Source organism: Schistocerca serialis, unplaced genomic scaffold (genome assembly GCF_023864345.2).
Source record: "Schistocerca serialis cubense isolate TAMUIC-IGC-003099 unplaced genomic scaffold, iqSchSeri2.2 HiC_scaffold_1362, whole genome shotgun sequence".
In the NCBI taxonomy this organism is placed as follows: Eukaryota; Metazoa; Arthropoda; class Insecta; order Orthoptera; family Acrididae; genus Schistocerca; species Schistocerca serialis.
This window is the reverse complement of record NW_026047583.1, coordinates 49,173,160-49,186,221: the sequence shown is the minus strand read 5'-3', so window position 1 is coordinate 49,186,221 and position 13,062 is coordinate 49,173,160. Positions and strand designations below refer to the sequence as shown.

Here is a 13,062-nt window from a genome sequence, read left to right as displayed (position 1 = left end):
CATCTTCTCAACAATCTTATTCAGGGAGCTCAGCAGGCTGATGGCTCCATAATTTTGTGGTAGGGAGTGGTATTTCCCTGGCTTCCTGAACATCAGGACAGGGAAGTGTTGATGTTTTAGAATGGTATTCGTCATATGTGTGAGATGCTCTATAGCTTTATTTGTGAACTCCTGGGTGACACGGTTTTGAAAGTGATTGGGATCAGGAGCTTTTCTAGCTGTTTTGTGCTTAATAACCTGTGTAATTTCATGTGTAGCAGTATGTATTGTTACATTGCACGTGGGCTGGGTTACAAGCCATGTAACCTCCTGGTTCATTTCAAGTAGCAGTGCTGGATTGGAAGGAGCCAGATTCAGTGTGAATGATGTTGCTAGTGTTCTGGTCATCAGCTCATGCTTCTCCTCCATGGAGTATGCTGGTCTGTAAGGCGGTGGTAAGGGCTTTGACAGCTTCAACAAGTTTCCTGCTTTGTGTAATTTTGGGAATTTGTGGGATATGACTTTTCAAGCATTTCCTTGAACAATGCCCAATTCACACGCCTGTAGCTCAGTATCCTGTGAGATTCATCATACTGCTGTGTTTCTTCCAAGTAAAGTATTACAGGTGTTTGGTGAGGCCAAATCATGTATAATTTCAATGTTGATTGTGACTATAATGCCAATCACATCTAATGTCTATCACATTTAGTCTCTGTTCCCCGTTTTAAGTGTCACCTCAGCTGGCACTAGTGTAATGTAGTTTGGGCGCAGTGCATGTTCGCATAGTTTTTTTGCTAATGGTGTTTGATCTTTGTTAGTTCCAAGCAGAGTGTTTAGCATTAAGATCACCAGTGGCTATTAGTCACTATGCTATGTTGAGTATTGTGCTGATATCGCTTGTTATGATATTACCAGATCAATTGTATATCGATATCAATGTAGTGTTCACTCAGTTGACTTGACCCTAACAGCTGTGGCTTCTAGTCTTGCAGGTTCAGGGATCTTAATATTTGTGTATTCTTTGTCTCAATATATGATGATTGCTGTTCCACCCACAGTTGTGCCTTCAGGTGGTCAGTACAGTAGATGTAATATCTTGGGAAGAGTAGTTGTTTGTGTGACTGGAGTTAAGCTTTGTTCATGAGAGCATTCCAGATTCCCTTCTCCTCCATAAATGCAGCTAGCTCTGCCCTTTTGTTGCCAATCCCATCTGCATTCCAGAATAGCATCTGAGTCAAAGTACTGTTGTTAGTGTTTTGTGGTGTATTATCTATGGAAGAGTGTGGGCGGTGTGGTGATAGCAGTTTGTATAGCAGCCATGCAATGGCTGGGTGTAGCCGTCATGAGTTTGTGCATGTGTTATGATGAAGAGCCTCAAGAGGATCTTAAGCCACGTGAGTGGGGAATAGTGTCTCCACTATGCCTCTGATTGTGGTGAGAATGTTTGTTATGTCAGCCAAAGTGTTGGCGGTGGTGTTGGTGGCTGGTGGTCCTTATGTTGGTGTACTGGATGGGCTGGCTTGTGTGTTATTCATGGTTCGTATTTCATCTGGGGTCACCTGTGTTATTGCTGTGGTGATGGGGGCAAGAGTGTGAGTTACGGTTACATTGTTCCTTTTAATGTGTTCCTATGTTTGTCTGGTCTGTTGTTGGTGTATTTGTTGTGGTGTGATAGTGTCCCCTCTTTTGTTTTTTGGGTACCTCTGTTTCATTTCGTGTGTTTGTGGTTGCCCTAGTTTGGGTGTGTCTTCTGTGATATCACGAGTGTCACAATCTGGCCTAGACAGAGTTGACTTGGTGTTGTCTGGGACCGGCAGTGTTGTCATCAGTACAGGGGCAGTTTCTAGCATTGCAGGTGTGGGTTGTGGTTCTGTTGTTGTGGGAGTGTGCCATGAGTTTGTGGAGCTCTGTGCATCCTCAGTTCATCCACTTCCACTGACAATGCCAGTAAAAGAGATTCCACACCTTACTGGTTGGGGGGTGGGGAGTGTCTTGGAGCTGTTCTGGTTACCACTTGTCTGTCTTTGGCACTTTTGCACCTTAGAGCTTCTTTGTATGCTGCACACCATCTGTAGTTTGCACATGGACCCCTCCACATTTGGTACATTTGATAGTTGTACCAAGTTTAAAGTGTCGTGCTACATGGTTACCAGTGCATTTGCAGCACTGTGTGCCAGTTCACATCGGGTGCCGCACGGCCAATCTGCTGGCAGTGGTGGCACTGTTGGGGGACACACGGAAGTGTGTATATTTCTACTACGACCATGTGAAGCAGGAGCATCTGCGTCAGAAAGTTGCAGGAGTAAGCTGTGTCGTCCAAATCCACTAAATAGTTTGGCTGCAGTCTGTGTGTCACGAATCCCAGAATTCATCTCATGCTCTCACAGTCCCAGCTGAGAGCTGTGATTATACCATGAAGAATGTCATTGAGGGTTGTGGTGTCAACTCCTTTCATGATGTACATTCGAGTTTTTCCCCCTTGGGTGCTATATTTATGATACTCAATTCCCCCAGCTTTGACGAATTTCAGGAGATTTGTGCAATCTGTTTTGTTGCATACATACAGTGATACATGGTCCCTTGTGAGTTTTGTGTTTGGTATATTGTGGGGAGTGACATTCTACAAATGTCTTTTTTAGCTTGCCGGGGCAAGTGTAATTGTGTATTATGACCAGTGGGAAGCCAGTCGGTGTAGTGTTCTGCGTAGCGGCTGGGTTAGTGTTGTGTAGTTGAGGTGCTGCAAAATTGTTTGTATGGGCGCTCATATTACCGATGCTCAGAACTGGTGTTGGTAAAAGCACGCTGCATTTGCCGTGTGAGTCAGTAGGCTCAGTTGTTCGTGTATGTTGCTGCTGATTCCATTTTGGACCCACCAGCTTCGAAGGTCCATCTTTGTTCCACGGAGCTGTCACTTCCAGCTCGAGGACTACTGCGGTGATATTGAGGGCCTCTCTAGTATATTCACTGGTGGTGTGACTGGTGTTGGTGTTGCTGTTGCTGTTGCGTTGCTTCCACCCGTCAGTTGGACAATGAGCTCATGCTGTCTCCGAGCCATTGCTTCTTGATTTGTGGCAGCAAAGTCCAGATTTAGCTGGTTCATCACTTACTGATAGGTGGCAAAGCAAGACAGAAACGTCAAAGGGAACAGATGGCACTCCTGCCTCTTGTGCTGCAGTCTTGCTACGGGTCGTTGGGTGGGATCTGCTCGGTGGATCTGCCGTCTCCCAGACATAAGGATACTTTTAAGGATAGAATGTGGATATGAGACAATTTTACTTTTTCGTCTGAAAAGACAATTTTGCTTTTTTAGTGTACATACAGAAGAGGGGAGTCCTTATGACTCACTTGTGCAAGATGCAATGCACAGTGCAAGAGAGCACGGGTGGTGGACAGCAGGCCTGTACTGGACAGTGTTGTCCAATGTGAACGTGCCCCGGACACTGAAATACCCTATTAAAGAAGGGGAGAGTCACACTGGGGAAGTTCCAACCACAGTTGCAGGAACTTTGAGCCAGAACTCTTGGCCACCTAGCACTGTCAAGTGTGTAGCAGCGTGTGCTTATTAGTGACACTCCAAAGAGTGTCCTGTGGCATCTACGCCAGTTTTAGCGTATATGTAACACAAATATCCTCTCGCAGCTACTGCAGGTACAGGGGGAAGGCAGCTGCTCAGCTGCGACTCACCCGTAGTACTGCCCGTAGTTTTCCTTGGTGGGAGGACTGGAACGAGGTGCACCAAGCCTTGTGATGCCCATTGAGGAACTGTTGGACTGAGGCGTAGTGACTCTGAGGTCAAGAAAGCTGGCAGTGACCAGAACAGGGTGTGCTGACTCACCCCCCCCCCCCCCCCACGATACTGATTTCAGTGATGCCATTGCAGAGGATTACACTGTGGTTGGTCATCTGGTTTTGATGTGGGCCAGAACATGAAGCTTTCCTTTGCCTTTTTTTGCTAAATTGACTCTTACTTCTTGGCACAAACACCTATACAGAGCAAATGTATTGGCACCCAGGGTTTGGTTATTTGGGGGGGGGGGGGGGGGGGGGTTGGGGGAGTGATGGTTTGTTATTGTTTCCACCCCCCTCACCCAGCTTCCCTCAAAAATGCAACTCGCTAGCAACCTCACTGTTAGCATACGACAGACATCTACAATTTTAATAACAATAATAAACACACAAAAATATATTAAATTATTCAATATAATAGTAACAATACAAATAGGTGGATCAAAGAAGGAAGAAAACATAGGACAAACAAAAGAACTTCAGAAAGTGTAGAAACTGACATGGACACACTATAATAAAAGAAACATTTCAGTACAAGGCAAACACATGCGCTACAATACAGTTATAGTATCAGAAGCACTCTTCGCATCAGAAATGACCACAATCTGAGGACCAGGCACCACAAAGCAGAAAGAATACAATGCAAAATCCTCAGAAAATTTTTTGGAGCAGTGTACAGAGATGGCATATGGATGAAGAGATCAACCAGAGAATTATAAGAACACAGAGGCAGACTCAGTCACAATCAGAAAACACCCACAAACATTCTGTGGACACATACACACAATGAACAGCAACAGATTCACAAAGGGATTTAGGATGTAGTAAATGCCTAAATCAAAAAAAACCAGTTGGTTTCAAGAAATAGAAGAAGGCTAAAACGAGCAGGAATCAGAATGGAAATGATGAATGAAAGAGACAAATTCAGAATCAAAATTATGAACATAAAACTTGAAGTAAAGGGAAGGAAGAAAACAGAGAAAATATGTACATATCAAAGGAAACAAGAACACAGTCAATGAATGAAACGATTTTGGGAAGAGAAAAGGGAGGAGGAAATAAGGAAAAATCTGAAGAATCACGTAACAACCAAGTTGAACTCTGTCAAAGTGTGTGCTCACCATCATCATTTCAATAAACATTATGACTGAACAGAGGTCTGCAAACACATGTGAATGAGGGGAATACTGTTTCTATCAATGATTTCCAACTGTGTTCGGGAAGTCATTCTTTCTGTTGTTGTTGTATCGGATCTGTTGTTGACACCTGGTATGTTCAACCCAGTGGTGTGCAGCTTTACCCGGCTGGAATGTTGTCAATCAGACCAAAAGCATGTCCTTGTGGGCAGACCCTAGCACGAGCAACTGAAAAGTGTCCTTTATTACATGTAGCTTGTCATTGCTGGAAGAACTTGGCATTTTTGACACACTTCTGTTTCCATGCTACCTCCTTCTCCAAAAGTTATGTGTGCATTTGGAAATTGGTGAAGTAAAAAATATAAAGACATCGTGTCGTTCTGCCACATCTGTCTGTAGTGTGCATTTTGGGGTGCGTGTACGATACAAGGCATTTAGGTATGGTGAGGTTACTTAGCCATTAGTGTTCACAATGGCTGGCATAAAGGAAACATGACAAGTATTACATTAGAAAGCAACAGCGATAGCTTTCCGACCGCATAAATTCTACTAGGCAGAGTCAGAAGCAGACACAGTGGCCTGTGCCAGATACGAGGGTTGGAAGTAGCTGAAATGTGAGTCGTGGGACAGAGAGAAAGAGAGAGAGAGAGAGAACACACAGACAGCACCATAAAGCATTCCCCATCTCTTTCTGCACGGAATGAACCACACTGCTGCCTTCTTAAGGGCACCCCAGTATAATATGTTGTTTGGGAAGTGGGTGGTAGTTATCATCATTGCAATGACCTCCCCTTATATCCACTCCTGCAAGATTGTGAAATCTACAGCCACTGAGGAGATTTATGTGAGATGTTCCTATCAACTTTGTGTAACATTCATATTGCACACTTCTGCAGACAAAACAGATTTTCGACATTAGCTTAGGAAAGAAAAGAATCATCACAGATCATTAAGGTCCAAAGAACTTGTCTTGAACACTGTAAGGGATCCGTGATCCCACAAACACAGATTCTAGTATCTGACGCCCAGGTCGATAGCGGACAGGAGTAGATTGTCGAGCGCTGCAGTAGGCAGTGAGACTAGTGCTGAGTGCGCAGTAGTATGGTAGAGTGTCGAGTGAGAAGTAGAGTGGGAAAGACGGCCAAGAATGGTGGTCTAGTGAGTTGTAAACGGTAAAATTCACTGGAGTATGACGAGTGAGCACGTCCCCCTGATCGTCGTGGGGTTGACTCTCACTAATGCCGATTCGCGAGTGATATGAAACAGAAAGTGACAAGTGCCAAATTACGTGTTTCGTGTCAACCGCGTCAGTCAGCAACAACCATGGATTGCAGTGAGGATTGTTGTGAATGTTAACCATCAGCATTGCCTGTGACAAAGTGCTGAAAATCAGCAATCAATAAAAAGAGATAACCACAATTAGACGTGTAAGGCAAAGGTAGCAACAGCCTCAGAATTTGTGTGTTAGTAGGAAATATATATCAGTTGTACATCGCAACCTTTGTGATACTTAATAATAGACAAACTTTCAATCATTAGCTATTCCGTCTCAGAACAGCCGCATTCGGTTGAAATACTCCCGAAACCACAGCAGAACAACGCAGAACAACCAATAGCCTTTCATCCAGTAAGCACACGGTCATATATCATAATAATTAACTGTTTTGTGGCTTTGGTAAATTACCCAAAATCCAGTAAAGGAATTAATCGGGGGTGTTTCAACACGAATGCTTAAAAATTCTTTTGTAGTTAACCTATTTTCAGATTATGAAGAGTTCTTTGTTACAGCTTGTATTTTTGTTCCAGGTGGCACTGAACTTGATGGCTGTAGTGATGTTGTGAAGGCACAAAGTCGGAAGTTGTTAAACCTTCAGAAACAAGATTTTCAAAAGTACTTCTTCTCAGATACCAATATTTCGCCCCTGTTTGTGTCGGATACACAGATGTCTCAGTTGTTGTCACATAATTTGAGTGTAGTGACTGAATCTAGAAAACAGTTTCTTTTGCTTCCCTGTACCCCAAGCATTATGTGCAATACAGGACTCCTAACAAGACAAACACACAGAGCACAGCCCTCTGTCTTCTCTTGCCGTTTCTGCAGTTTGGGAGCACAGTCCGGAAGTCTGACTCATGTTGACTGGACCGGCAGGGCGAAAATGGTCGACGTGGGTTCGAAGCTGGTGACAGAACGGACTGCTGCAGCACGAGCAAAGGTTTTTGTGGGACCCGAACTGATGAAACTCGTACGAGAAAATGGCCTGAAGAAAGGTGACGTACTTAGCATTGCTCGCCTAGCGGGAATTGTGGGGTCCAAGCAGACGTCCAGCCTTATCCCTCTGTGTCATAACATATCTTTATCCTCTGTGGCTGTGGACATTGAACTGGACTCTGCTCTCAACTGTGTGATTGTAACTGGCACGGCAAAGTGTAGAGGGCAGACGGGTGTGGAGATGGAAGCTCTCACTGCTGTATCGGTGTCTGCCTTAACAGTGTACGATATGTGCAAAGCTGTGAGTCATGACATTGTGATATCTGAAATAATGCTTCTGGCCAAAAGTGGGGGAACTAGAGGAGACTTCCACCGGACATGAGCATCTGTGTGGGGCAGTGAAATAAGTTAAGTATACCTGGTGTGATGTAGGCAAATTTCAAAGTCTGTTCATAGTTATCATAAATTATATACACATCGAATTGGCCTGAATATGAGTTTCACCTTTAATTTCGAAAAAGAGAGAAACTTAATTAAAAATAATTTGTCAAGTTGCCCATTTACGAAAGCTTTTCAAAATGTGATTTACCCTTAACCAGTTTTTTTGTAGTACACTGTAGATAAATTACACACAAAAACAAAGCTTTCAGTTGCAGTTTTCATGTAAGACACTCTTAACTTCACTAACATTCATTGTTTTGTCACTGTCAGTATTTTTGTCACTCTCCTCCCAAAGTACAGTCGCGTCGCTACAATCCCGGGCATTGCATGTGCAGCATTTCTTGAACCGTACCTTTAAAAAGCACATCTGTTAGATGAATAACTGTGAGTTTGAAATTTGCAACGTAACTGTACCGAATTCCAAATCTCTCTCTCTCTCTCTGTGCCCTCCCCCAGCTGTGTGGTAGTGTCCTCTGTGTTGCTCTATTGTCTCAATTTTTGATGGTCCCATGCTGTGAAAGTTGAGGTGAATTGTTCATTCTTAAATAAATAGTGTGTATCAGCTCTTTTCTCCTAGGATCAGGTTGTCATTGCTGTGTTCATTGATGTAAAATGACACTTTTTTAACAGTTCCTAAAAGGTGCACCACTTCATTGACACTTTTGCTCAGGTGTAGAGCATATTGGCCAGACTAATTTACATGTTTCAGCTTTACACTGTATGGTATCCTCTTTTTTAAAGGCCTATTATCTTTCTTGTGTGTGACTAGTCCAGAGATTGAAAATGTTTTATTTTGTAAGTTACCAATCCAGAACAGGTTTCTGTCAATTTAATTCTTCAGGTTTTTCCAGAAGTTTGCTGAAATTCCCGAGTTGTCCTTTGCACAGTCGGACATCATTGTCTTCCTCGCATATTTCGGTGACATTAGTTGTTGCTTTCACAAAGTGCTACTTGAGACTGACCGTCAGATGGAGCAGGTCTGTAATTTGTTCCCTCTGCCTTCGTGCTTCATCTGCAATCTGCTCTGACAGACATCATCCTCGGGTATCCGTGTTGCGTGATATTCTGAGTGTCATCTACACTCACGGGCACGATTCTTGTGTGTTATGTTTTCAGTCCAAGCTGGTTGGTAGAATTCTGTTTGCAGGCTGTCCCCGTTTGGGGACAAGGATTGGCAGGGCATGAAACCCTAATCTTTCATCTTTCAGTTAACTCAAATGTCTAGTGTCACTTTTTTCATGTACTGCAGTTACAAATATAAGAAAATACAAAATGAAAATTTCTCAACATAGTCATGTTTCTTTTCAGTATGTTTCTCAGATCAGTACACCGCAATGTAAATATTCCATTAAAAGAGTATATTTTTGATTGTTTCTTCAGTCAGAGATGCATTGCCTTTTTGACTTAACATCAATGTCAAATCATTGTCCCTCAAACAATCCTGCAGGGGTTTGACAATGTGAGACCATGGCTTTATGGAGCATCACCTAGAATTAGCTGCCGTCTTTTCTGACATGATTTTAAATCAATGCTATCATCACTGTTTCTTTTGCTTAGGGTTTTGAGTCTAGGAATGATGCAAACAATCAGCAGTTTATTTCTTTGTTATGTGATCTTTTTTCTTCTCCCTAGCCCCCTTTCTTCCTTCATTTGGTAGCCTTGAGCAAATTGAATATTCCTGCTTTTGTTTGTATTTATTAATCTGTTTGTGCCTCTAATTCTTAAAAGACTTCATTATGACACTAATAATCTGAAGCAGCAAATTTGGGGAAAAAGAGCTGCATCCATTTATGCTGTTGTAAAATGGAGGAATTGGTTGTAGTTGGAAAAAAAATCTGCCTTTTACAGCTGCTGATTTTTGTCATTTATTTTACGTAGCCCACCCATGATCTACAATCAGGTCTTCTTTTTTATGTTGTATTTTTTATGAGAATGTTGAAACGTAGATGATTGTTATGCATCTTTGCAGCACCTAAACTTGAATATTGTACTTAAAAATGTTATTTGTTGTCTTTTTTAAATTAAATTGTTATGTTAAAAAAGTGAATTAAATGATTGTTGCCTGTGACATAATTTTGTAGCAGCTAAAATTAAATGCTGGTCTTCAATATTTTAATTGTTATAGTTTGGGGTATGATTGTTGTAATTAGAAAATGAATATGTGCCTTGTGCACTATGTTGTTACAGTAATTTGGAGTTTATTTTGTACATCATCTGGTGTAAATTATAAGAATTTAAGCAAAAACTTCTGTCTCTCAACAGATTTCTTAATAACACTATTCCAGTAACTGGATATGCATATTGAAATATTTGTGTTGTATATTATATTCTATGACCTGTACCGAGGCAATATTTTGCGGTTGCAAATTTTCTTGACTATTATTAAGTGTGTGTGTGTGTGTGTGTGTGTGTGTGTGTGTGTGTGTGTGTGTGTTGCTTATGCCCTACATACGAGTCCTCCAAGGTTCTTATGATCTGACCAATGTACGACATGCCAAAATGCTACAGCTGCATGGGGAGATACAATTAAATCCCATCCCCCTCTCTCTCTCTCCCTCTCTCTCTGTCTCTCTCCCTCTCTCTCTCTCTCTCTCAAAGATCGGCAGGTTCAGGAATCTAACACAGAAAGAATTTAATCACAGTTTCTTTTTCATCTCTATCATACAATGTAGTCCAATTTTTTGCTAATACAGATATAACATTTTGTGATTTATGTTGTGTACTCTTCAAAAGATCTAATGATGTCCTCATTCCTTTCTTATAAACAAAACAAAAAGAAACTGACAATAATTGTCATTAAAGTAAAACACAGAACAGTGTCTCCATAGCATCAATGAGCACATCCTTTCAGCACCTTTGACCCAGGCAGTGAACACAGCAGCAGTCAGTCTATGACTTGCAGCAGGTGAATCCCAGTCAGCTGCATTGCTCATGCACCCCACGTAAATAATAATAAACAAAATCTAACAATACACATAACCAAGTCTTGATTTGTGACAGTATACCGCTGATGACGAAAAAAATTAGACCCAAAGATTTTGAGATGTGGTACAATAGAACTTTTGTTCTAGTTGAAGCGGTAAGACACAAATGTTGTATTCACACTTTTAAAAAGCTCAGAAAAGTGTTATAACTTTTTCAGAAGTCTAAATCAAACTATGGAAACTCTCGGTAGGAACTTAGAAATATAGGAAATGATAGAGTGCTACTTACCATAAATACATGTTAAGAAGTCTATTTTTTTTTTCTTTTAACAAATCTAGCACTGCATATTACTGCCAAATTAGTCATTACCTATGATTGCCCCAGTGCCAGAAGTATGTATAATAATGTCAAAACGTTTGTGACACTACACACTAGGACAAGCTCAAGTTTCAGATACACGTTGATTGCGTTCTGGATGATGCTATCTACATGTTCATCCACACTCTGCAAACCACTATGAAGAGTATGACAGAGGGTACATCTCACTGTACCAGATATTAAAGCTTGTTCATGTTTCAAGACCATTTAAATCTTTCTCTGCATGCTGTAATTAATCTAATATTGTCCTCACGGTCCCTATGGGAGCAATAGTTACAAGGTTGTAACATATTCTAGAGTCGTCTTTTGGTAAGCATACTTTCTTAGGATAGTGTACATCTTATCTTGAGGCATCTGCCAATTCAGTTATTTCAGCATCTCTGTGACACTCTCCTTTGGGTCAAACAAACCTGTGACCATTTGATCTGCCCTTCTCTGCATGCGTTCAAATCACCCATTAATCCATTTTGATATGGGTCCCACACATTTGAGCAATATTCTAGGATGGATTATACAAATGATTTGGAGAATGACTGCATTTCTATGGTATTCTACCAAAAAAAAATCTAAGTCTTTCGCCTGCCTTACCCCTGAGTGGGCCTATATGAATGTTCCATTTCATATCCCTACAAAGTGCTCCACCCAGGTAATTGTATGAATAGACTTAATCCAAGCAAGACACCCTGATACTGTAGTCATACCACACTGCGTTTTCTTCATTTTGCAAAATGCACGATTTTACATGTCTGAACATTTAAAAGAAAGTTTGAAATTATCAAGATCTGACGAATGTTTGTACAATTTCTTTCAGACTGTGCTTTATTCTAGATAAATGCACTATCTGTGAAAAGAGTGCTTTACTATTAATATTGTCTGCAAAGTCATTAATGTACATGAACATGAACAGGAATGGTCACAACATACCTCTCTATGACACATCTGAGGTTACTTCTACATCAGATGATGACTCCCCAGCCAAGATAACATGTAAGTCATTCCTACCAAAATATCCTCAATTCCAGTGACATATTTCACTCGATAACCCTCACAGTAGCAATTTTGATAATAAGCATCAATCTGGCACTAAGTCAAAAGCTGTTCAGAAATCGAGAAATACTGCCTGCACCAGTCGAGCCAGGAAGACGAAAGTTTGAAGGTCAGGTTGACAAAACAGATTTTTAATACTCTTGATAACAACCTTTAAGTTTCTGACGTAGTTCAGGGGAATGACAAAGGGATCTTTGACAGGCTGGATTAAATCTAGGCGGCGTCTCAGACCGACCAGAGTTACAACTTTAAAGGCTTCTACGCTGAGCAAATACAACGGGCTGTTGGAGGAAGAATGCAAAGGCAGCTTCTAGTAATGTGCAATTGCTATTCTGCATGGTCTTTAATGGCCATTATCAAATTTTAAAAAATTAAGAATAACAATAACACAGTACACAACAGGAAGGGTACAGCAGACTTTCCCTGATTGTTCCTTACATTATCTTTCCTTGATTTTTTTTTTTTAATGATAATGTTTCTAAGCCTTTCCTGGTTTCCATTGAAAGGTTTGGATTGTTTCAAAGATTAATTTACACATTTTTTAATATTTTAATGTATTCTAGGACAGGAACTCAAAGAGCACAAGTATAAAAAAACTGCATGTAGGACATTCATGTAAAGCTTCCCATTTTTAACTGCAAGGTAATGGCAATCTATTTTGTTACAAGAAAATGAATTGGGACTTAGTTCTCCAGAGCTGATACTATTATAAGGAGTTGTGATGGAAGAACATGAGTTCCAAACAATGGATGCCTTGGATCTGTTTGCTGCTGCTTCTTTTTAATCTCTGCTGCTAATCCCATGAGTGAAAGATCTCTACCAATGAAAAAGTAGATTTGAATGACATTAAGTTTCTTCTCTTGTCGATAGTTGTTTCTACTGAAGAGAAACGAGTCTGGTCATCTTTGTCCATTTGCAGTAATTCAAAGGTGTCGTAGCACCTGACATGTATGCTTGAAAATAACAAACGATCAAAAATGTAATTAACAGAAGTATTGACAGCAGTAAGCTGTATTTATCACATTCAAAAAGTTTGTAATAGCTGTGGACCCTTGTTTTATCATGTCATTCCATTTGTGCCAATGGCTAACAGAGTACCATTCACCATCATGTCAAGTGGCAATAACAGTTTGCTTGCATCATAAATATTGAGTGTCAAAA

The 13,062-nt window shown here is 41.0% G+C and overlaps 2 protein-coding genes across 2 annotated transcripts in view; one reads left to right on the top strand and one right to left on the bottom strand.

Moving 5' to 3' along the window:
* Positions 1-13,062, bottom strand: part of LOC126440339 (molybdenum cofactor biosynthesis protein 1-like) — a 356,199-nt gene that overhangs the window by 104,976 nt on the left and 238,161 nt on the right. The window lies entirely within an intron of this gene.
* Positions 7,058-7,526, top strand: LOC126440342 (cyclic pyranopterin monophosphate synthase-like). The gene has a single exon (XM_050090631.1). The coding sequence runs from the start codon at positions 7,058-7,060 to the stop codon at positions 7,490-7,492; it is 435 nt and encodes a 144-aa protein (XP_049946588.1). The 3' UTR covers positions 7,493-7,526.